This window comes from Vipera berus (assembly GCF_964194415.1).
Source record: "Vipera berus genome assembly, chromosome: Z".
Taxonomy (NCBI): domain Eukaryota; kingdom Metazoa; phylum Chordata; class Lepidosauria; order Squamata; family Viperidae; genus Vipera; species Vipera berus.
In genome coordinates, this window is record NC_138205.1 from 19,656,813 (window position 1) to 19,682,014 (window position 25,202).

At 43.6% G+C, this 25,202-nt stretch overlaps 1 protein-coding gene across 2 annotated transcripts in view; it reads left to right on the forward strand.

Moving 5' to 3' along the window:
• LOC308677522 (trans-1,2-dihydrobenzene-1,2-diol dehydrogenase-like) overlaps positions 1-21,260 on the forward strand; it is a 31,236-nt gene extending 9,976 nt beyond the window's left edge. Inside the window, exons 2-7 of one of the 2 annotated variants that reach the window (XM_081343995.1) lie at positions 2,217-2,328; positions 6,770-6,933; positions 14,521-14,773; positions 15,347-15,498; positions 18,302-18,452; positions 21,109-21,260. In XM_081343995.1, coding sequence (XP_081200121.1) covers positions 2,217-2,328; positions 6,770-6,933; positions 14,521-14,773; positions 15,347-15,498; positions 18,302-18,452; positions 21,109-21,227 — 951 coding nt within the window. In that variant the 3' untranslated portion in view covers positions 21,228-21,260. The remainder of the gene's footprint in view (positions 1-2,216; positions 2,329-6,769; positions 6,934-14,520; positions 14,774-15,346; positions 15,499-18,301; positions 18,453-21,108) is intronic. The other variant, XM_081343996.1, reaches the window with a different exon arrangement.
• Positions 21,261-25,202: the final 3,942 nt, after the last annotated feature.

Here is a 25,202-nt window from a genome sequence, read left to right on the forward strand (position 1 = left end):
GTTGAAACTCAAATACTTTGGCCACTTAATGAGAAGGAAGGACTCACTGGAGAAGAGCCTAATGCTGGGAAAGATTGAGGGCAATAGAAGAAGGGGACGACAGAGAATGAGGTGGCTGAATGGAGTCATTGAAGCAGTAGGCGTGAGCTTAGATGGACTCCAGAAGATGGTAGAGGACAGGAAGGCCTGGAGGAACATTGTCCATAGGGTCGCGATGGGTCGGACACGACTTCGCAACCAACAACAACAACAATATATATATCCGAGTGCTGCATAACAGTGTGAGCGCCTGTTACTCCTCCCAGCTTCTGCCAACCTAGCAGTTCAAAAGTACGTAAAAATGCAAGTAGAAAAATAGGGACCACTACGATGGGAAGGTAACAGCGTTCCGTGCGCCTTTGGCGTCTCGTCATGCTGGCCACATGACCACGGAGATGTCCTCGGACAAGCGCTAGCTCTTCGGCTTTGAAACAGATATGAGTACCGGCCCCTAGAGTTGGAAACGACTAGCACGCATGTGCCCCTAGAGTTGGAAACGACTAGCACGCATTGTCCATGGGGTCGCGATGGGTCGGACACGACTTTGCAGCTAGCAACAACAAAACTGCATTCTAACCACTGTGCCACCATCTCTCCATCTGGAAATCCTCTTGAGGTTTGCAGATATCCAGAAATTATCGAGAAAACAAATTTTAAAAGTCTGTAAGGCAGGGGTGCCACTCCCTTTCTCCAAAGCTAAACCTTCCCCTACTTAGCATTTTTTGCGGATTATACACTGAAGGGAAGCAACTTACTTTAAAGAAGGATGGGATGGAATGGTTGATGGTCTTCATATCTCCAGTACAACTCCATGTTGCCACCTGGCCTTTCATTACTTTGAATTAGAGCAAATCAGCACTTAATTGAGTCAAAGCTCCCCTCAGCAAGCAAATGAGGCAGTAGTCCTAGATTGCACCCTGAAGTATGCTAATATAAGCTAAAATTTTCTCACTCACTCTTTCTGGGAAAATACTCGAATGCTTCTCTTTCCTCTGGAGAGCTAGCAGGAAACAACTTTATTGCTTTGAAGCTCAGATAGGAATCTCATTAAGATTAAAAAAAACAATAAGCTGAGACAGTGCTAATTATCAAGCTATGGTACCACTCCTTTCTCAAGGCATCTATAAAGAAAAACAAACAAATTGTATTCACCCTCCCAGATTTTTTCCCTTGCATCCTCAGGGGGAAAAATGAGTTAACTAATTTGGATGGAGCAAAACCATCTGTATAATTTGGACCACTTCTTATTAATGCCAGCAAGATGAGCAAATGGGTGGTATGGTTGGGATTGCTTAAACCAGGGGTAGGCAACCTTGGCTCTTTTATGACTCATGGACTTCAACTCCCAGAATTCCTGAGCCAGCTATGCTGAGGAGAAAGGGAGAGGTTGCCATGCTGAGCCATGCTGGCTCAGGAATTCTGGGAGTTGAAGTTCACGAGTCATAAAAGAGCCGAGGTTGCCTATCCCTGGCTTAAATGAACTGTTTAAGTCAAGGACTACCTGTACTTGGTCACTAAACAGTTCATTTGGTCACAATTCGAAGTTACCATGGCTCTGAAAAAAAGTGATGACGATTTTTCACACTTGTGACTGTTGTAGCATCCTCACGGTCACGTGATCAAAATCCAGACGCTTAGCAACTAACTCGCGTTTATGATGTCGCCGTGTTCCAGGGTCACGTGGTCACTTTTTTAACCTTCTGACAAACCAAGTCAATGAGGAAGCCAGATTCACTTAACAACCACGTTACTCCCTTAACAACTGCAGTGATTCACTTAACAGTAGCAAGAAAAATAATAAAACGGCAAAATTCACTTAACAAATCTCACTTAGCAACTGAAATTTTGAGCTCAGTTGTGGTTGCTACTTGAGGACTACCTGTAGTGAAATCAAACACGAATACTGAAATGAAAAATAAAATCGGCTATATCTATATTTGATAACACTTTTGTGCCTCCAAACTTCTGTGCACCTCAATGGCTATTCCGTACCTACCTATCCATAATGCAAGTCCACAATTCCTAGGATGCAGATTCCCCTTTCATCAAGTGCCAGGATGAATTGAAAATTTATCACCCTTCAACCCCTTCCGCTAAGTACAAGGAGGGTTAATTTTGTGAGAGTAAAATACAGTGTCCAATTTTGTGTAATTTGGCTGCTGCTTCTTTTTTTCCAGATAGCTGCTATTGCTTCTAGCAGTCTCAAGCGTGCCCAGGAATATGCCAGACGACATGGCATTTGCAGGGCCTATGGCTCTTATGAGGAACTTGCACAGGATCCTGATGTGGGTGAGCTGAATTAGACCTTGGGGACAGAAAATCAGTTCCAAAACTGGCAGGGCAGGGGTGTGGAAGAGAGCAAGTGAAATACTCTCTCTTGATAACTATGACCTGGAATGAATCTCCATAGATCCTCTCTCCTGAGGGGATTTGAGACTTGAAATTAGGAGGAATCAGTATAGGAAGTGCAAAGTCGCGTGGTTGTACGGAGAGACGGACACTTGAGCTGGGTAGTATTACTTTATTGAGTCAGAAATGAAGCTGGGGCAAAGGGGTTACCTGGCGTCTCTTTATACCTGCCCAGGTGAATGGTGACCAATAGATTTAAACCTGGGCTTCCCGCCAGTGCAGGTGGCCAATGGATTTAAACCCTGGCTTCCCGCCAGAGCTGACCATGCCCTGGGGCTGTCAACGACTCGCTCTATTCAGGCTTTCCCACCAAAGCGGTTATAGCCTGGAGCTGTCCAGCCCCCTGCTGTGCTGACATTTCCGTGTATGCTTTAAAGGGATACACTACAGGAAGACATACACAGTCAGCCCAGGTTCGAATCTCAGAAGGGTGTGGCTGACTGATGAGAACAAATGAGTTTGAAATGACCATATCAGCCTCCCTTTAATTCTTTGTTAGCAAGCCAAAAAATTTACACAAATATGAGCTGCCACTGCTGTGGCTACTGCCTGTAAATGGCCTTGGGCTAGGCTGAAACAGGAAATAAGATTTGTCCCGTGTCTGGGACTAAGCAAGTGTATTCTGAATGCTTAACAAACATTTAACATATATATATATGGTAAAGGTTCCCCCGCACATGCGTGCTAGTCGTTTCCAACTCTAGGGGCCGGTACTCATATCTGTTTCAAAGCCGAAGAGCTAGCGCTTGTCCGAGGACATCTCCGTGGTCATGTGGCCAGCATGACGAGACGCCAAAGGCGCACGGAACGCTGTTACCTTCCCATCGTAGTGGTCCCTATTTTTCTACTTGCATTTTTACGTACTTTTGAACTGCTAGGTTGGCAGAAGCTGGGAGGAGTAACAGGCGCTCACACTGTTATGCAGCACTCGGATATATATATTGTTGTTGTTGTTGGTTGCGAAGTCGTGTCCGACCCATCGCGACCCTATGGACAATGTTCCTCCAGGCCTTCCTGTCCTCTACCATCTTCTGGAGTCCATCTAAGCTCACGCCTACTGCTTCAATGACTCCATTCAGCCACCTCATTCTCTGTCGTCCCCTTCTTCTATTGCCCTCAATCTTTCCCAGCATTAGGCTCTTCTCCAGTGAGTCCTTCCTTCTCATTAGGTGGCCAAAGTATTTGAGTTTTAGCTTCAGGATCTGGCCTTCTAAAGAGCAGTCAGGGTTGATCTCCTCTAGGACTGACTGGTTTGATCGCCTTGCAGTCCAAGGGACTTGCAGGAGTCTTCTCCAGCACCAGAGTTCAAAGGCTTCAATTCTTTGGCGCTCAGCCTTTCTTATGGTCCAGCTTTCACTGCCATACATTGCAACTGGGAAGACCATAGCCTTGACTATATGCACTTTTGTTGACAGGGTGATGTCTCTGCTTTTTAGTGTGCTGTCTAGATTTGTCATGGCTTTCCTCCCAAGGAGCGTCTTTTAATTTCTTGGCTACAGTCCCCATCTGCAGTGATCTTGGAGCCCAGGAAAATAAAATCTGTCACTACCTCCATTTCTTCCCCATCTATTTGCCAGGAATTGAGAGGGCCAGATGCCATGATCTTGGTTTTCTTAATGTTTAGTTTCAACCCAAGTTTTGCACTCTCCTTCTTCACCCGCAACAAGAGGCTCTTTAGTTCTTCTTCACTTTCTGCCATTAGAGTGGTATCATCTGCATATCTTAGGTTGTTGATGTTTCTTCCGGCAATCTTAATTCCAACTTTTGATTCATCTAGCCCTGCCTTTCTCATGATGTGCTCTGCATATAAGTTAAATAGGCAAGGCGACAGTATACAGCCTTGCCGGACTCCTTTCCCAATTTTGAACCAATCAGTGGTTCCGTGTCCAGTTCTCACTGTTGCTTCTTGGCCCGCATATAGATTTCTCAAGAGACAAATAAGATGATCTGGTATGCCCATCTCTTTAAGGACTTGCCAGAGTTTGTTATGATCCACACAATCAAAGGCTTTAGCATAGTCAATGAAGTAGAAGTAGATGTTTTTCTGGAACTCTCTAGCTTTCTCCATGATCCAGCGTATGTTAGCAATTTGATCTCTAGTTCCTCTGCCTCTTTGAAATCCTGCCTGTACTTCTGGTAGTTCTCGATCCACATACTGCTGGAGTCTAGCTTGTAGAATTTTAAGCATAACTTTACTAGCATGAGAAATGAGTGCAATGGTGCGATAGTTTGAACATTCTTTGGCACTGCCTTTCTTTGGAATTGGAATGTAAACTGATCTTTTCCAATCCTGTGGTCACTGTTGAGTTTTCCAAATTTGCTTGCAAATTGAGTGTAGCACTTTTACTGCATCGTCTTTTAAGATTTTGAATAGCTCAGCTGGAATACTGTCACCTCCACTAGCTTTGTTGTTGCTCAGCTTTTCTAAGGCCCACTTCACTTCACATTCTAGGATGTCTGGCTCGAGGTCAGTGACCACCTCATTGTGATTATCAGGGACGTTAAGCTCATTCTTGTATAGTTCTTCTGTGTAATTTTGCCACCTCTTCTTAATCTCTTCTGCCTCTGTTAGGTCCCTGCCATTTTGGTCCTTTATCATGCCCATTTTTGCATGAAACGTTCCTTTCATCTCTCCAATTTTCTTGAAAAGATCTCTGGTCCTCCCTATTCTATTGTTTTCTTCTATTTCTTTGCATTGTTCATTTAAGAAGGCATTCTTATCTCTTCTAGCTATTCTTTGGAATTCTGCATTTAATTGGGCATATCTTTCTTTTTCTCCCTTGCCTTTCGCTTCCCTCCTTTCCTCAGCTATTTGCAAAGCTTCCTCAGACAGCCATTTTGCTTTCTTGCATTTCTTTTTCTTTGGGATGGTTTTGGTTGCTACCTCTTGTACAATGTTGCGAACCTCTGTCCATAGTTCTTCAGGCACTCTGTCTATCAGATCTAATTCCTTAAATCTATTTGTCACCTCTACTGTATATTCAACAGGGATATGATTTAATTCATACCTGACTGGCCTAGCGCTTTTCCCTACTTTCTTTAATTTAAGCCTAAACTTTGCAACAAGAAGCTCATGGTCTGAGCCACAGTCAGCTCCTGGTCTTGTTTTTACTGACTGTATAGAGCTTCTCCATCTTTGGCTGCAGAGCATATAGTCAATCTGATTTCTGTGTTGACCGTCTGGTGATGTCCATGTGTAAAGCCGTCTCTTGGGTTGTTGGAAAAGAGTGTTTGCTATGACCATCGTATTCTCTTGACAAAATTCTATCAGCCTGTGCCCTGCTTCATTTTGTACTCCAAGGCCAAACTTGCCTGTTATTCCAGTTATCTTTTGGCTTCCTACTTTAGCATTCCAATCCCCCATGATGATAAGGACATCATTTTTTGGTGTTAGTTCTATAAGGTGCTGTAGGGCTTCATAGAACCGGTCAATTTCATCCTCTTCAGCACCGGTGGTTGGGACATAGACTTGGACTACTGTGATATTGAATGGTTTGCCTTGGATTCGAACTGAGATCATTCTGTCATTTTGAGGATTGTATCCCAGTATTGCTTTTCCTATTCTTTTATTGACTATGAAGGCTACTCCATTTCTTCTGAGGGATTCTTGCCCACAGTAGTATACCTGATGGTCATCTGAATTAAATTCACCCATTCCTGTCCATTTTAGTTCGCTGATACCTAAGATGTCAATGTTTAGTCTTGTCATCTCTTGTTTGACCACGTCCAGCTTGCCTTGATTCATGGATCTTACATTCCAGGTTCCTATGGAGAAAAAATCTTTACAGCATCGGACTTTCCTTTCACCACCAGACACATCCACAGCTGAGCGTCCTTTCGGCTTTGGCCCAGTCGCTTCATTCTTTCTGGCGCTACTAGTACTAGCCCTCTGCTCTTCCCCAGTAGCATATTGGACGCCTTCCGACCTGAGGGGCTCATCTTCCAGCATCATATCGTTTTGCCTTTTGGTACTGTCCATAGGGTTTTCATGGCAAAGATACTGGAGTGGGTTGCCATTTCCTTCTCCAGTGGATCACGTTTTGTCAGAACTCTCTGCTATGACCTGTCCGTCTTGGGTGGCCCTGCACGGCATAGCTCATAGCTTCATTGAATTACGCAAGCCCCTTCGCCACGACAAGGCAGTAATCCATGAAGGGGATATATATATATAATAATATAATAATAGGATAAGGATAATAATAATAAGATCATAAGAAGATCATAAGAAGATTCCCAGGCTCCAATGAAATCCTGGTCTCCCCCTTTACCTCTCTTCCGTTTTCTGTTCATTTGCTGAGGTGTCTTCTGCTTCCCCCTCCAGATGTGATCTACGTGGGTTCTCTCAACACCCAGCATCTTTCTCACACCACCCTCTTCCTCCGGGCTAAAAAGAGCGTTCTCTGTGAAAAACCAATGGGCATGAATGCCCGCGAAGTACGGGAGATGATACGAACAGCTCGGGAGAACGACGTGTTCCTCATGGAGGTAGGAGATGCGAGCTTTTAGGAATCAAGCTCTAGCTGGCTTCACACATTGTGCTAAGCTCCTGTGGGGTTTCTTTGAATTTCAATTTTAGCATGTGGTGTAAACGCACCGACACGATAGCTTAGAAGCCATCAGAAGTGCACAAAAAGAGTCACACTGGTTTTGAAGCATGTATTCCAGAACATTTTTTGCCACTTTATAGCTCTAGAAAAACTAAGCTTTTTTTTAAAAAAAAATAGAAATCTTAGTCTATTGTAATCAGGGAGGGATTTATTATTCACAATGCCAGTCGCCCGACTTCCTTCCCTGCTGCATTTTTAAAAGGTTTGTTTTGTTGATGCACAAATCACTAACAACAGTTGTGATACTGTATGTCTTTGTGTTCGCCCTGAGACACCGTTCGGTTTATTTTATAAACCTAAACATGCATTATATTGAATACTGAAAACACAGGAAGTCCTCGACTTGCAACAGTTCATTTCGTGACTGTTCTAAGTTACAACAGCACTGAAAAAAAGTGACTTATGACTGTTTTTCACACTTACGACTCCCCCGTGGTCATGTGATCCAAATTCAGACTCTTGGCAATTGACTCATATTTATGACGGTCACAGTGTGACTTGGTCATGTGATCCCCTTTTGCGATCTTCTTACAAGTCAATGGGGGAGCCAGATTTGCTTAACAACTATGTTACTAATCTAACAACTGCAGCGATTCACCTAACAACGGTGGCAAGAAAGGTTGCAAAATGGGGCAAAGTTCACCTAACAACTATCTCGCTTAGCAACAGGAATTTTGGGCTCAGTTGTGGTCATACGTCGAGGACTACCTGTCTACCAATTTGAATCATGGTGACAATGGGTGGGGAAAACTGGTTATGATTGCTTTGTTACTGGAGATGCGAGCTAGAATATTAAACATCTGATCTGATATTGTTCTAGTTATCTCATTTTTTGGTATTGCCAGGATTGTCATTATGATTAACACACCGTTGCAGATTCTTCTTGGCTGTATCCATTACAGTTAGAGTCAAGGTGTCAAGAACTGTGGATTTTATAGGCAAGGGGTGACCTTAGCAGATTCTCCATATAATACTAGGATGAAAGTCTATATCCACCCATTTATAGCAAACGATTGTTGCCATGCTGCGTGTTGTTTGTCAACTTTTGATATATATTTTTTTCACCAAAGGAGCAAGCAATACTTTCTTCGTGCAATCTAAATCTGTGTTTGGGATTGTATTACAACTAATATAATTTTCAGACTCTTTTTCTCCCTTTTAAAAATGGGGCTTATTGCTTTTGAAATTATATCATTTCACTAATACCGTTCTAGGTGTTTATTTTGCTTTTGCTTTGTTAATAAGCTTAGCTCTCTATAGAAGCATGGTTACATCGAAATTATTCTCTTCTTTTCCTCAACACTAGTTTTAGTTTAGGGATGAGCTGTCGTGCATACAATCAGTGGGCCACGTCAAATTAAAAAAGCAGAGAAAGATAATTAATTCAGCGATGGAAAACAGAAGATTAAAATGTGGATGCCTCTCAAGATAGTCAGGCAGGGAGGACAGAATCAGAAGTTTGCCTGTGTCTCCCTGCTCCATGTAGTCCAAAACCTTAAGCCAGGGCTTTTCAACCTTTTCACCCATTGTACCGCTTTTAGGATATGGCAACATCTGAGTACCACCAGTCACCTAGCAAGGTGTCAAAAACTTGATGACCCTCCCCCAAAAAGGAAAAAAATGATGAAGTACAAGTAGTCCTTGACTTACAACAGTTCGCTTAGTGGCTGTTTGAAGTTACAATGGCACTGAAAAAAGTGCCCCCCAAGCCACAGCCAAGCAAGACATCTGACTGACTGCCCGGCGGCGCTCTTCCTCCTGTCCTGAGGTTTTCACTGTTGTGAGCATTTCTGTTGAGGATTGGCAGCGGGGGTGGAGTGGGGGAGTGTTTGGTTTTTATTCTCCCCCCCCCCCCGTCGGCTTGATGGTTGCAGCAGGTTTTGGTCACTTCACATGATCCTGGGACACTGTGACCGTCATAAATATGAATCAATCAAGCACCTGAATGTAAAGCAACCTAGAACTAAGGAGAAACTTCTTGACAGTTAGAACAATTAACCAGTGGAACAACCTGCCTCCAGAGGTGGTGAATGCTCCAACACTGGAGGTTTTTAAGAAGAGACTGGACAGCCATTTGCCTGAAATGGTATAAGGTTTCCTGCCTGAGCAGGGGGTTGGACTAGATGACCTCCAAGGTCCCTTCCAACTTTATTATTATTATTATTATTATTATTGTTGTTGTTGTTGTTGTTGTTGTTATTATTATTATTATTATTATTATTATTATTATTATTATTATTATTCACAAGACCCTGGAGATGCTGCAACATTCCAGCCAATCGGCGCTTCTTCTGGGCTCAGCAGAAGCGCCAGGATCAGCGCCAAGCTCCAGCTGGAGCCTGGCACTGATCCTGGCACTTCCGCTGAGCCCTGACAGCCCTGCAGCTCCAGCCGTCTCTCGCTCAGGCTTGTGCGGTGCTGCCACCCGTTCAGCTCATTCCCTTCCCCTGCTACCACTTTTCTAGGATGGTCGCATACCACCTGCCAGGTGCCAATGTACCACAGGTGGTACCCGTGCCACTGGTTGCAAAGTCCCACACCATCTAGTTTTCTCCAACTGAGGGCAGTTCAGAAAAAGAAGCTGTCCTAATTCACATAACAACGGCATCAGCCCCTCTCATTTCCTTCTGCCTCCCATGATCAGCCATAAGGGAGTCTAAGATCTTTTTCTCTCCTTCTGACTCAGGGAAAAATCTTTACTTTAATACTTTGATCACTCCCAGCTTATACCCAGACCCAAAAAATCCTAACCAAGTTGGCAAGGAACCGGCAAACGTCTGAGAGGAACAAGCCAGTGCTTGAGGTTTGCCAAGTATGGCATGTGCAATGTGCAATCCAACAGGTTTTATAAGTGACTTTTCAGGGCAGCAATCATGCTTGTTTACCAGTCTGGGCTGCAATTCCCCAAACCCATGTGATTAACCTCCCCCCCCACGCCTCTTTTTGTAGTGTTGGTGGAAGCGTGTTATATTAAGCTAATCCAGTTTTTGCACTCCCTAATCAGTTTTTGTTCTTACTCCCACTCTCATTCTTCCCCAGGCAATGCCACTTGAACTTTAGCCTTACATTCCCACTTCCTGAGATAAAAAAACCCCCCCACATTCCTACTTTTTTAATGACTGAAAAATCTAAAGAAATGTTTCTCAAGTCTAGCAATTTTAGGATGTGCAGACGTCAACTCCCATATTGGCTGGGGAATGTTGGGAGTTGCATTCCCCACATCTTAAAGTTGCCAAGCTTGAGGAACTGGTGTCATATGCCATCGGTAAAACATTTTATATAAGTTTTCTTTATATGGCACTGCTTTAGTTAATTTAATATTTCTTTCCCATAACTTTTGCCAATCTTCTAATTCTATATCATATACAAAATACTTTGCCCATGTTATCATTGTTTCTTTTACTTGTTCTTCCTCCATCTTTAACAGAAATCTATAGAGTTTCTTAATCAACTTTTCATCTGTTTTTAACAGTATCTGATCAAATTCTGTCTGTTCTTTATAAAATCCCGTTGTTTTAACATCTTTTTCATATCTCGTTTGAATTTGCAGATATGGCCACCATGCTAGATCAATGCCTTGTTCTTCTAAATCTTGTCTGCCTTTCAATTTTCCTTCATTGTCCAAAATATCTTTATAAGTCATAACTTTATTGTAGTTAATAAAATTTGGGTAAGCAAAAGCTTCCATTGTTGAAAGCCATTCAGGTACCTTAATAGCAATTTTTTCTTTTATTTTTTCCCATTTTGAAAGAAGTGCATTCCTTATAAAATGGTTTTGAAAGTATCTATGTATTTTATTCTTTCCATACCACAGAAAGGCATGCCAACCGATTTGTAGGTCATTCACCTCTAGGTACAATAGTCTTTTATCTCTAAGCATTATCCATTCTTTAAGCCATGTTAGGTTGAGGAAAACTTCTTGACAGAGAGCATCTAAAAATGTGTTTCCACCGGAAGCTATCTAGGAAATTCTGTGACAATTCTGTGCATCTCCTTTTATCCTTTTAACAACCCTGCAAGGGGGAATTAGGCTGAGAAATGCATAAAGATCAAGTATGGGTAGTCCTCAACTTACAACAGTTCATTTAGTAACTGTTCAAACCTACAACGGCACTAAAAAAAGGTGACTCATGTTATGATCGTTTTTTTCACACTCATGACCTTTGCAGCATCCCCGTGGTCACTTGATCAAAATTCAGATGCTTGGCAACTCACTCATATTTATAACGGTTGCAGTGTGTGTGCCGGGGTCCTGCGATCACCTTTTTTATGACCTTCTGACAAGCAAAGTCAATGGGGAAGCCAGATTCGCTTAACGACCGTGTTATTAACAACTGCAGTGGTTCACTTGGCAACCATGCCAGGAAAGGTTATAAAATGGGGCAAAACTCACTTAGTAACTGTCTCGCCTAACAACAGAAATTTTGGGGTCAGTTGTGGTCGTAAGTCGAGGACTGCCCATAAAAAATATACCAACCCTGTGGTAGCGTACCCTGACTTTTTGGTTTGGTGTTTCTTGGCTTACAATCCACTGGTTGGTGTCTTTTCTTTCATTTTTTTAAAAAAAGATTAAATATTAAATAGAAGTCATTCCCCTGTACAGAACAGAGGAGAGCTCTACAGGGAGTGCAGAATTATTAGGCAAGTTGTATGTTTGAGGATTAATTTTATTATTGAACAACAACCATGTTCTCAATGAACCCAAAAAACTCATTAATATCAAAGCTGAATATTTTTGGAAGTAGTTTTTAGTTTGTTTTTAGTTATAGCTATTTTAGGGGGATATCTGTGTGTGCAGGTGACTATTACTGTGCATAATTATTAGGCAACTTAACAAAAAACAAATATATACCCATTTCAATTATTTATTTTTACCAGTGAAACCAATATAACATCTCAACATTCACAAATATACATTTCTGTCATTCAAAAACATAACAAAAACAAATCAGTGACCAATATAGCCACCTTTCTTTGCAAGGACACTCAAAAGCCTGCCATCCATGGATTCTGTCAGTGTTTTGATCTGTTCACCATCAACATTGCGTGCAGCAGCAACCACAGCCTCCCAGACACTGTTCAGAGAGGTGTACTGTTTTCCCTCCTTGTAAATCTCACATTTGATGATGGACCACAGGTTCTCAATGGGGTTCAGATCAGGTGAACAAGGAGGCCATGTCATTAGATTTCCTTCTTTTATACCCTTTCTTGCCAGCCACGCTGTGGAGTACTTGGACACGTGTGATGGAGCATTGTCCTGCATGAAAATCATGTTTTTCTTGAAGGATGCAGACTTCTTCCTGTACCACTGCTTGAAGAAGGTGTCTTCCAGAAACTGGCAGTAGGACTGGGAGTTGAGCTTGACTCCATCCTCAACCCGAAAAGGCCCCACAAGCTCATCTTTGATGATACCAGCCCAAACCAGTACTCCACCTCCACCTTGCTGGCGTCTGAGTCGGACTGGAGCTCTCTGCCCTTTACCAATCCAGCCACGGGCCCATCCATCTGGCCCATCAAGACTCACTCTCATTTCATCAGTCCATAAAACCTTAGAAAAATCAGTCTTGAGATATTTCTTGGCCCAGTCTTGACGTTTCAGCTTGTGTGTCTTGTTCAGTGGTGGTCGTCTTTCAGCCTTTCTTACCTTGGCCATGTCTCTGAGTATTGCACACCTTGTGCTTTTGGGCACTCCAGTGATGTTGCAGCTCTGAAATATGGCCAAACTGGTGGCAAGTGGCATCTTGGCAGCTGCACGCTTGACTTTTCTCAGTTCATGGGCAGTTATTTTGCGCCTTGGTTTCTCCACACGCTTCTTGCGACCCTGTTGACTATTTTGAATGAAACGCTTGATTGTTCGATGATCACGCTTCAGAAGCTTTGCAATTTTAAGAGTGCTGCATCCCTCTGCAAGATATCTCACTATTTTTGACTTTTCTGAGCCTGTCAAGTCCTTCTTTTGACCCATTTTGCCAAAGGAAAGGAAGTTGCCTAATAATTATGCACACCTGATACAGGGTGTTGATGTCATTAGACCACACCCCTTCTCATTACAGAGATGCACATCACCTAATATGCTTACTTGGTAGTAGGCTTTCGAGCCTATACAGCTTGGAGTAAGACAACATGCATAAAGAGGATGATGTGGTCAAAATACTCATTTGCCTAATAATTCTGCACTCCCTGTATAGGTAGTCCTCGATTTACAACCACAATTGAGACCCAGATTTTCTGTTGCTAAGTGAGACATTTCTTAAGTAAACTTTGCCCCATTTTACGACCTTTTTTTGATACAGTTGTTAAGTCAATCACTGCAGTTGTTAAGTGTGTAACAAGTTTGTTAAGTGCATCTGGCTCCCCCATTGACTTTGTTTATAAGAAGGTTACCAAAGTTGACCACACGATTCCAGGGCACCTTTATAAATATCAACCAGTTGCCAAGCAGACTAATTTTGATCACATAACCATGGGGACATGGCTGTTGAGCAAGTGGCACCCGATTTGATGACCCTTTTTTGCCATTTTTAAGTGAATCACTGTACTTGTTAAGTGAATGGCTTGATCATTAAGTGGATGCAACTTTTCCCATTGAGTTTACATGTCAGAGGCTGTCTGGGAAGGTCACAAATGGCAATTGTGCTAGAAACCATAAAGTTTTATTCAACGAAAATTAATTGTATAACAGACATTTTATTGTCCAGAAGCCTTAAGCAATGAGTCACATTTTGCAGAAAATTTCGTAGGTAAAAAGGAATAATTCTCCATCTCAGCTATTCGCGTGGTTACAGCATGGTTCATTAGACAAAAGTTTTTACAACCTGGCACATAACAGGATGTCCTGCAATAAACTCTGAAACTCCTTCCAGTGTTCTAGATAAGCTATAGATATAGGAATTACTAAGAAATAGACTACATTTCCCAGAAGCCATCTCTTAAGGAAATAGCATTTATCCCTGTAAATGCTACATACAGTTCTGCTAAGGATACAACATTAACCCTGTAATGTTAATGTTGATGTTAATGCTAAATACTCTAACACAGTTCTTAAGTATATGCTCTGGCCAGATGGTTACATACTGGTCTATCACAGCAATTGCATGAGCCCAGGATGCTGCAACCATTCTTAATATATGCCGGCTGCCAATCATCCAAATTTTGATCAGGTGAATGTAGGGATTATTGGGATGGTTGTAAGTGTGAGGACTAGCCATCAATCTCCTTTTTTTGGTGCTGTTGTTACTTCGAATGATTACTAAACGAATGGTTGCAAATCAGGGACCATCCGTACAGATCAGTGGAATTTTGCTACCTGATGAGATCAAAGTTCTGTTTGGTCTTAGCACTCTCCCAAGGACTAGAAACTTGATTTACTTAGACTAAAAATATACAGACAGCTGGTCTGTATCCAATGCTACTTCCCTTGAAGTAAAAGATACCTTCCAATCTGAAAGGCCTTCGTCTCTTTAAGGGCTTCTGGACCAGATTCTTCCCGGTGTCTGAACAAATCCGTAGTGCCGTGTGCCAGAAATCTCTTGGGAATTTAAAAGTGCTCCGAGCTCAACTAGCTGTTCGGATGGACAATATTCCAAGGCTGCTGGACAAGAAACTGGGTGGAGGTGTCATCCTGGATTTGGGCTGCTACTGCATCCAGTTTGCCTCTATGGTTTTTGGGCCTGAAATGCCCCAGTCAGTTCTGGCCTCAGGATTGCTGCATGAAACAGGTAAATGTCTAAACCTGCTCCTGCAGGAAAAAAGTTAAAGTAAATGTGGCTTGGTGGACTCTTTTATCAGAAGGGACCTTGGAGGTCTTCTAGTCCAGAGGTCCCCAGCCTTTGGGGCACCAGGGACTGGTTCTGTGGAGAAAGGTTTTTCCACGGACCGGAGAGTGTGTGGTTTTGTGTTCTGCCTGCATCCCATGGATGGGGGCTTTGCTTATTTGTGCAGACCGGTTGCTGGCATGCCGTGGCCCAGGTACTGGTCCACGGACCGGGGCTTGGGGACCCCTGATCTAGTCCAACTGGCTTGAGGGAGGGGAACGGGACAACTCGCCACAGCTAACTTGCCGTGGGACAACTCACTGCGGAAAAACTTAACAATTTAATTTCATTATTTACAATAAAAAATATTTTAATTTTTGGCGATCACATTTCGTTCTGTCCCTCCTTTTGCATCCTTTCTTTAATGATTCTATTCCACTATTTCTTCGTTATTAGTGTAACTTTTGTCCAGCAACAAGTTGGCTGTGGTGAGTTGGCCACGGCGAATTGTCATAGATCCTGAGGGAGATGGTTTAGGCAGGCAATCTTTTCTGTGCCTTTCAGGAGTGGACGAAACCGTTTCCATCATCCTCAACTATTCAGAGAACCGTCAGGCTGTGCTTAATGTCACCATGATGATCGATCTGCCAGGAGAGGCAACGATTGGAGGAACGGAAGGCAGCATCAAGGTATTTGCTAAGGGATGGACACAGTAAACGTCAAGAACATCCTTCACCAGAGTCAGATTTCAAATGCTGCTGTGGAGATGGGACAATTCAGAACTGAGTGCAGACAGATGAGGGATTTAAAAAAGGATGGGTAGTCAGTTGCCACACTATCTGTCTGTCTGTCCATCTGTCTGTCTGTCTGTCTGTCTGTCTGTCTGTCTGTCTGTCTGTCTGTCTGTCTGTCTATCTATCTATCTATCTATCTATCTATCTATCTATCTATCTATCTATCTATCTATCTATCTATCCATTTGTCGTATGGCATATCTACAACATATTTTATTAAAAAGGAACACAAGTGTAAAATAAAGAGCCTTGGTGGAGCAGTGGGCTGATGCCTCCTTAAGTAACACCAGCTGCCTGCAATTAGTGCAGGTTCGCGTCCCACCAGGCTCAAGGTTGACTCAGCCTTCCATCCTTCCGAGGTAGGTAAAATGAGGACCCAGATTGTTGGGGGCAATAAGTTGACTTTGTAATAATGCCGCTTGGGGTGTGTGTGAAAGCCCTAACAAGCAGGCATATACATAGAATGAAGGCTACTGCTAAGCTTGTAAGCCGCCCTGAGTCTTCGGAGAAGGGCGGGATATAAATGTAATAAAAATTAAAAAAAAATTAAAAATACAAAACATAAGATTATAAAATCTGGAATCTTAACAGGAAGATTACAAACATATATCAAAGTTGCAAATATAATTTTTTTCCTTTGTTTGTCGCAGACAGGAAATCAGCAAAATCTTCATTATAGGCTGTTTTGACACTCTGTCACTGTGCCTTGGATAGATTTGATTTTTGGTCCCACATCATACTTAAGGACTGTCCCCAAAAAAAAAAGTTGTTAAATTGGGTCCAGTCACAGGTTGACTCACTTTATGGCCTGCACATGACTGAAATTGTCCAGGTCTACGTGTTTCTTTCTTTCCTGCTTAAGAATGCCAAGTGAATTTTCTAACCAAATGAGGGATTTGCTTTAGAATTTTTGAGAGCAATAAAGGAGAATATTTGTAGCTTGAGATTGAATGGGGGGGGGTCCTTGGTGCTCTCTGAGCTTGGTTGTTTTCTGGCAGACATTTCATTACCCAAACAAGGCTACCTCATCAGTGCTCAGAGAGCAGAGAGAGCACCAAGGACCCCACGATTTTCAAGACAGCAGAAGAATCCAGGGAGATTTTAAGCATGAGCAATAGATAGGAACTTGGGCACTGAATGTGAACCATAAAGCAGAAAATCCCATTGGTAGCCTCACGTTGCAACGAACAAGGACATACATTCAATTTCACAGCTACTAAAATTGTTAGCCGTGCAGATACAGAGATAGCCAGGGAAATGACTGAAGCCTGGGAAACAGGCCCCTTGTCAGTCAACAGGAATGCTGATTTACCACCAGCTTATAAGGTACCTAATGGGGACGCGGTGGCTCAGTGGGTTAGGACGCTGAGCTTGTCGATCAGAAGGTCGGCAGTTTGGCGGGTCGAATCCCGAGTGCCGCGTAGCAGAGTGAGCGCCTGTTACTCGTCCCAGCTTCTGCCAACCTAGCAGTTCGAAAGCACGTAAAAATGCAAGTAGAAAAATAGGGACCACTACGGTGGGAAGGTAACAGCGTTCCGTGCACCTTTGGTGTCTAGTCATGCCGGCCACATGACCACGGAGACGTCCTCAGACAAGCGCTGGCTCTTCGGCTTTGAAACAGAGATGAGCACCAGCCCCTAGAGTTGAAAATGACTAGTACGCATGTGCGGGGGAACCTTTACCTTTACCTATAAGGTACCTAGGAGCCGAGGACTTGGCAACATAAGGAAACAACAGCCAATTGCCAGCCGTCAACACACCAAACAATAGGAAGGCACCACGTAAAGTCAACACATAGAATAGCCCAAAGCACACACTCCAGTAGAGAGAAGTTCCCTGAGGATGGGCAGAAGACTAAACCTCTGATCCTGGTGACTGACCCAGATTGGATCTTGCAACCCGGGACACATATATTTGCCTTCATTCGTGAGAAATTCTTTTAGCCCATACACAGCAACACTATTGGGATACTCATTTAGCGAACTGTCCATTTTCAATTAGCAAGTTCACACATTGTATCATAATGTGCTCTTTGCTTGGCTTAATTTAATTGAATATTGGGGAAATAGCCAGTTTTAGCTTGCCAAACAACTATGACTTTATAGGGACCAACAGTTTGATATAGATTAAAATACAGTTTAAAAAAAAAGACTGCTTCAAGATGTAGATTCCTTGAGCATCTAAGACCTCACCGTCATATCCTGAGTCTTAGCAGCTCGGTCACCAACAACCAGAGTATCTACTTCTCACACTATCTAGTTAACCAATGGATAAATTGAGCACATTAATTCCTAGTAGGGCGATATGCAGTGCTTTTTTTGTAAAAGAAAAAGGTGCCAGAACTCACACATGTCATACAACCTGCCTTGCCTACCCTACAAGTTTCCATCCAAAAAAGGTGCCGGAACTCCGTTCTGAGCGTTCTATGATAAAAAAAAGCCCTGGCGATATGATTTTTGTGTTGTAGCTCAATAAATTAATTGGATGTTTTGGATATGCATAATTACGGGTTTAGTGTTTTAGTATACAACAGTGTGTGTGTGTGTTTCAAATTGCAATACAAACACAATGTATATTAATCGAATAACCTCTGGTTGGTATAGGCTGGGTTATAAATGTTACTGACTGCCACCTGCAGAGTAGAGATAACATGATTTCAATTTTGTCATTGGAAAGACCATCTTACTTTTCTTCCTAGATTCCGGACAACATGAACAGCCCTACAATCATGTTTCTGAAAGGGAACCGGTGGGAATGGCCCTTGCCGTCTTCTCCTGAGCCCCTCTACTTTAAGCACAATATTGGGTTTCGATATCAAATTGAACACGTCCGAGAGTGTCTGGAAAATGGTAATTAAGTAGTGGGTGGTGTTGGTGGTCTATTTAACCCAGAAGTTCTCCTTTGATTGATCCACATCCATTCTTCTTCTTTTTTTTAACACTGCATCTCTAGCATATTATTTTACTCTCAACTCTTCTATCACTTATAAAAGCTGTGACATCTCTGGTGAAATTGTAGGTGTCAACTAATTTGTTGTTGTTGTTAGTTTCGAAGCCGTGTCCAACCCATCACGACCCCATGGACAACCTTCCTCCAGGCCTTCCTGTCCTCTACCATCTTCTGGAGTCCATTTAAGCTCACGCCTACTGCTTCTGTGACTCCATCCAGCCACCTCATTCTCTGTCGTCCCCTTCTTCTCTTGCCCTCAATCTTTCCCAGCATTAGGCTCTTCTCCAGTGAGTCCTTCCTTCTCATTAGGTCAACTAATACCTCAGTAAATAATAATAACAATAAAGTTGGAAGGGACCTTGGAGGTCATCTAGTCCAACCCCCTGCTCAGAACCCTATACCATTTCAGACAAATGGCTGTCCAGTCTCTTCTTAAAAACGTCCAGTGTTGCAGAATTCACCGCTTCTGGAGGCAGGTTGTTCCACTGGTTAATTGTTCTAACAGTCAGGAAGTTTCTCCTTAGTTCTAGGTTACTTCTCTCCTTGATTAGTTTCCATCCGTTGCTTCTTGTCCTTCCTTCAGGCGCTTTGGAGAATAGCTTGACTCCCTCTTCTTTGTGGCAGCCCCTGAGATATTGGAACATTGCTATCATGTCCTTCTCTTCATTATACTAGGTAAAGGTAAAGGTTCCCCTGCACATGCGTGCTAGTCGTTTCCAACTCTAGGGGCCGGTGCTCATCTCCGTTTTAAAGCCGAAGAGCCAACGCTTGTCCGAGGACGTCTCCATGGTCATGTGGCCGACATGACTAGACGCCAAAGGCGCACGGAACGCTGTTACCTTCCCACCGTAGTGGTCCCTATTTTTCTACTTGCATTTTTACGTGCTTTCGAACTGCTAGGTTGGCAGAAGCTGGGACGAGTAACAGGCACTCACTCTGTTACGCGGCACTCGGGATTCAACCCGCCAAACTGCCGATCTTCTGATCGACAAGCTCAGTGTCCTAACCCAGCGTCCCTTTATTAAACTAGACATACACAATTCCAGCAACTGTTCCTTACGTTTTAGCCTCCAGTCCCCTAATCATCAGTAATGATGGTGTATACATACAGATGTACGTAAAATACATCTTCCTGCAAATTTGGGTGCATGGTATTTATGTGCAATTGGTTCACACACACTCTCCGTCGATATCTTGCAACATCTCCTTTAGCACAAGTAACAGTTTCCAAGGGTTTCTTGTAATTAGCTAATATATTTTTGTTAATTTTCCCTACTCTATCTGGCAGAAATCTAATTTGAAAACTTCCTCGCATTCCAGAGATTTTCAATAAGTCTAGAGACTGTGAAGGACAATTCAACACTTTTACTGTTCAAGTACAGATAGTCCTTGACTTATGACCACAACTGGGCCCAAAATTTCTGTTGCTAGGCAAGACATGTTAAGTGAGTTTTGCTCCACTTCACGACCTTTCTTGCCGGAGTTGTTAAGCGAATCACTGCAACTGTTAAGTTAGTAACACGATTGCTAAGTGACTGTGGCATCCCCATTGATTTTCCTTGTCGGGTCGACCACAGGATACTGAAACTTGTCTTAAAGACGAGTCAGCTGCCAAACATCTGAGTTTTGATCACATAATCATGGGGATTCTGCAATGATTGTTCAGTGTGAAAAATAGTCATTAGTAAAGTGCCGTCGTAACTTCGACCATTAAAAGAACTGTTATAAGTCAAAGGCTACCTGTACTTGCCACCCAGAGTAGCCCCACAGTGAGATGGTGGCAAATAAACTTAACAAATAACTTTATGACTGACAGCGATTTGGCAAAATATTCATCTTCAGCTTCAATTGCTGAATATACGCCATAAAGTGGTTATCTGCTTCTCTTCACCAAAACCTATTATTTGAGCAGGGGACCTCAATTTTCTTTCTGTATTCCCACTTTACCCATTTGATGTACTTTTCTGTCTTGACTATCTTTTTGCACTGAAACTAGGTCTTCCCTCAATGCCATGGAGTATTGCCTCTGTTGAATCAAAGATGCCTTCCCCCCCCCGAGGCAACTGGACTTTTTTCTTTGAAGATGTTTCACTTCTCATCGAAGAAGCTTCTTCAGCTCAGAGCTTCAAAGAAAAACAAGAAAGTCCAGTTGGCCTCGTGGGAAAAAAAAGCCTCTTTGGGACAGGTATGACCTGGATGACTGAGAATCTCCATAGACGGTTAGCTTACATCTGCTGAATTTCTACTTAATTACTCAAAACCTGCTATAAAAGTGATTCCTACTTCAGAAGACAATTTCAATTACTTCTCAGGTTGGCCACAAGATCTAATGATCTTGTGCCTAACAGGTTAAGATGTTCCCATTTGAAGCAAAGGAGAAAGCTTTTTATAGTTCACACCAGGATTAAACTCTAGGAAAGAGATAGAGAACATAAAAGCTTCTACGCAAAACTGAGGCTGAGGAGAGTTATTATTTTACAGCAATATGGGGCAAACCGCAAGTTTGTGTAGGGTCTAATTTATTTCTTGCTAATTCAGGTTGTATCTTGCATGCAGGATTGAAGGAAAGTCCCATCATGCCTTTAGAAGAGAGTGAAAAAATTGCCTGCATCATGGATGAAGCACGAAAACAGGTGGGCGTAATCTACGAACAGGACCGCCATGTGTCAAATTGAGACCGGCTAATAAAAATTTCAATTCTGCCCAAAGCTGCCTCTACACAATGGTTGCGTTAATTAATTTAAAACTGTATCTACCAACCTACGCTGACCACATATGGTAATGATGGGTCCACAATTGTACAGTATACAAAGGGGCTGTGATGACCCAGGGCACAGCACAAAGGCAATGCAATCAGTTCTTTTAATTGCTGCAGATTTCCTCCAAACGCTCCGTTTGCTGGTAAGCCTCCAACACACACACACACACACACACACACACACACACACACACACACACACACCCCTCTCAGCCGACTCTGGCTGAAAGCAATTTCAATAGGTAAAGGTAACCCCGCACATGCGTGCTAGTCATTTCCGACTCTAGGGGCCGATGCTGATCTCCGTTTCAAAGCCGAAGAGCCAGCGCTTGTCCGAGGATGTCTCCGTGGTCATGTGGCCGGCATGACTAGACGCCAAAGGCGCACGGAACGCTGTTACCTTCCCACTGTAGTGGTCCCTATTTTTCTACTTGCATTTTTTAAATGTTCTTTCGAACTGCTAGGTTGGCAGAAGCTGGGATGAGTAACAGGTGCTCACTCTGTTACAACAAAACAAAACACACACACAGACACCCCTCTCAGCCGACTCTGGCTGAAAGTAATTTCAATGCAGCCTGATAAATATAAGAATGTACTCAAGACCATAGAGATAACAAACAAGCAAACATAGTCCGTTTGAGTCCCAGCTTGCCTGAGCAGTTTTCAAAGAGAGAATCCGAAATCCAGTCCGAGGTCGTAAAACATTCAATCCACCTGGTCAGCCAGTCCGGTAGTTAAGGTGTCCAGGTTTTCCAAACAGAAGGCAATAGAACATTGGTGGCGAGCCTATGGCACGCGTGCCAGAGGTGGCGCTCAGAGCCTTCTCTGTGAGCACGCGCACCATTGCCCCAGCAGAATTCGCCAGAGTAGCGAGCACATGGCCTTTGGAAGTGACAGGGCAGGAAGCGAGTGAGCAAGCAGCGTTGCCACCCCCCCGGGATGCCCCGGAGACGGCGAGGGACTGGCCCCAGCCACGCTCACCAGTCTGCCGTGACCACTGCAGCTATGCCCACTCAGTTGGCCATGCCCCCTGACCCTCCCCCCTGAGGGCACCACAATGCTGATGCAGCCCTGGCACTTTGCGATAAATAACTGGGTTTTGGGTTGGAGTTTGGGCACTCGGTCTCTAAAAGGTTCGTCATCGCTGGCATAGAACAAGAGCAACAATACACAACCCTCCCGGGATTCGTTTGTTCCCAACAAATGCCCCACCCCACAGCATCTCCTTAAATCTCAATCCCCAAATGTGCCTTGTAGAGTGGGGCGGATGCTCTCCTCCCGAGTAATTGAGCCTGCCTATGTTGTTCCCTCCTCTCCGCTCTCCTTGCTCTGACAGGGGTAGGCAACCTTGGCTCTTTTGACTCATGGACTTCAACTCCCAGAATTCCTCAGACAGCATAGCTGACTGAGGAATTCTGGGAGTTGAGGTCCATGAGTCATAAAAGAGCCAAGGTTGCCTACCCCTGCTCTAGGATCAGGTGCGGGTGGGCCTTGCTCATTGCCTGAGCTGTCTCCCGTTCCAAACCTGAAGCCACAGACACTTCTCCCTCGGCCTCCATAGGGTCCTGTTCCAGCTCCATTTCCTTCTCAGATGGAGGCATGACAGGGGCCTTCATCTTGCAATGACGTGATTTGGGATTAGATCTTGTGTATCAGCGAAATAAGCAGTTTGGCAATATTTTTACATCAACTCTTGAAGGATTTCCGGTAACAATGTAACATTCTCATTAGTTCATAAAAGATTTCAGCATTTTTCCACAACGGAAGTCGTTGCGAGATGAGATTGCTGACACTCTTGGAAGTCTCTGGCCCTTTTTTCCCCCCCCCCACACAAGTATTTTGAGATGCTGGGGAACGGGAGGGCTTGCTAGCTTTCAGTCAAGTCTGAAGATGCAAAAGTACAAACTTTCGATTCGAAGCACATACTTTAAACTTGCTCCAACTGCGAACCACCGCATCGTCAAAATGTGAATGGGTCAGGTAGACAGCATAGTGCCTGTACTGTTCCAGCCTACGACTGGCCCTGTGTGTGTGTCAGGGACAACCCCTTTGTCCTTTTTACAGTCAATAGGCTGGAAAAACCCAACCCAAATTTACTTACAGTTCAAACAAAAAAGCAACAGAATATTTCCTTCAATAAATGAATCAAAATATCAAACAAGAGTTAATCAGAAGTATCAAGAACAGACCAGGATTCCCTTAGAATGTCTCCAAACGGTTACCTTCAGCAACCAGCCCCTCCCACACCTTCCCCTTTTATTATCAGTCCCAAGGCATGGCTTCTCAGTACCTTCTCCTCTCACTGAGTTGCCTCATTGATTTTCTCTGCTCTGCTCTGCTGGATTACCTTCTGCTTCTAACGTCTCTGAACAGATTCAGCTATGAATCTTCTGAGTCCGACACCTCGTACTCACACAGCTGAGCCTCATGAGGAACATGACTAGAGGGGCCAGGCTGAGAGTCCTGCAGTGCATCAGAGCCTCCCTTTGACACCAAAGGGTCTCCAAACCCCTCCTCCTCCTTGTTCTGTACCAGCCTGCTACCGGCCCTGCAGAAAAGGCAGGGACAACCCCTTTACAAACGGCAAGAGGCTAGAATTACGCCTGCCAAATTTATAGCTACAAAAACAAACAAGACACGAACCAAGAAACAGGAGCTTTAAGAAACACGAACTATCCAAGCGGTTGCCTTCAGCAAACCAGCCCTCCCCACACATTCCTCTTATATAGAGTTCAGGGCGTGGCTTCTCTCTGCCTCCTTCGGAGAAGCCCCATTGCCTTCCTCTGTTTACTCCTAATTGACTGCCTCCTGCGTCGGGCGTCCTTGAACAGGGCCAGCTGTGGGTCATCTTCATCCACGCTGTCAGGCTCACACAGCTGAGTCTCCATGGTGACCAAGTGGGAGGGGCCTGGCTGAGGGCTCTCATCAGCAAGATCTTCAACCCCCTCAGCAAGGTCTTCAACACCCCCGTCCTCCTCCTCTGAGTCGTCCGACCCAACTGCCGAACCCACAGGCTGACCCTGAATCACAACACTCCTCTTCCGATTCATCGGACTCAGCTGCTGGGAGCACAGGCTGACATTGAATCACAACAGTGCCCCCAATGCATTTGGCGAGAAGGAAAGCCAGATGAAGCTTCCACCGAGCTGCCTAAATCAATAACTAAGAAGTAGCAAATACTGCTGCTAGCAACAGACAGTTTGAACGGATGACTAACTGTTATTCAACTAGCAAAACTCATTTGGAAGACTTGCTTCTGTGATCCAGCTGTGCGCCCACAATGAATGCACTATCAGCATTCAATCTTGTACTTTGCAAAATAATTTTAATTTTACTCATGAGTTGCTCAGAACAGGCGCCCATAACTGTTTACTTCCTTGAAAATAAATCTAAAAAAAATCTACCTCTCAGGAAATGAAGTACAGGTATTCTTCAACTTACAACAGTGACCATTCAGTTACAACGGCACTGGAAAAAGTGGTTTATGACCATTTTTCATACTCATGACCATTGCAGTGTCCCCGTGGTCATGTGATCAAAATTCAGACACTTGGCAACTGACTCATATTTATGACGGTTGCAGTGTCCTGGGCTCAGGCGATCCCCTTTTATGACCTTCTGACAAGCAAAGTGAATGGGGAAACCAGATTCACTTAAGGTGTTATTAACACCTGCAGTGATTCACTTAACAACCGTGGCAAGAAAAGTCGTGAAATGGAACAAAGCTTACTCAACAAATGTCTCATTTAGCGACTGAAATTTTGGGGCTCAGTTGTGGTCATAAGTCAAAGACTACCTGTATTCATTCCCATCGACTGGAGCCGTTGCTAAGAGGGAAAAGTACCTGAAATATTCCTTCGAAGAAGAATAAAACTTAAAACAACACCACAAG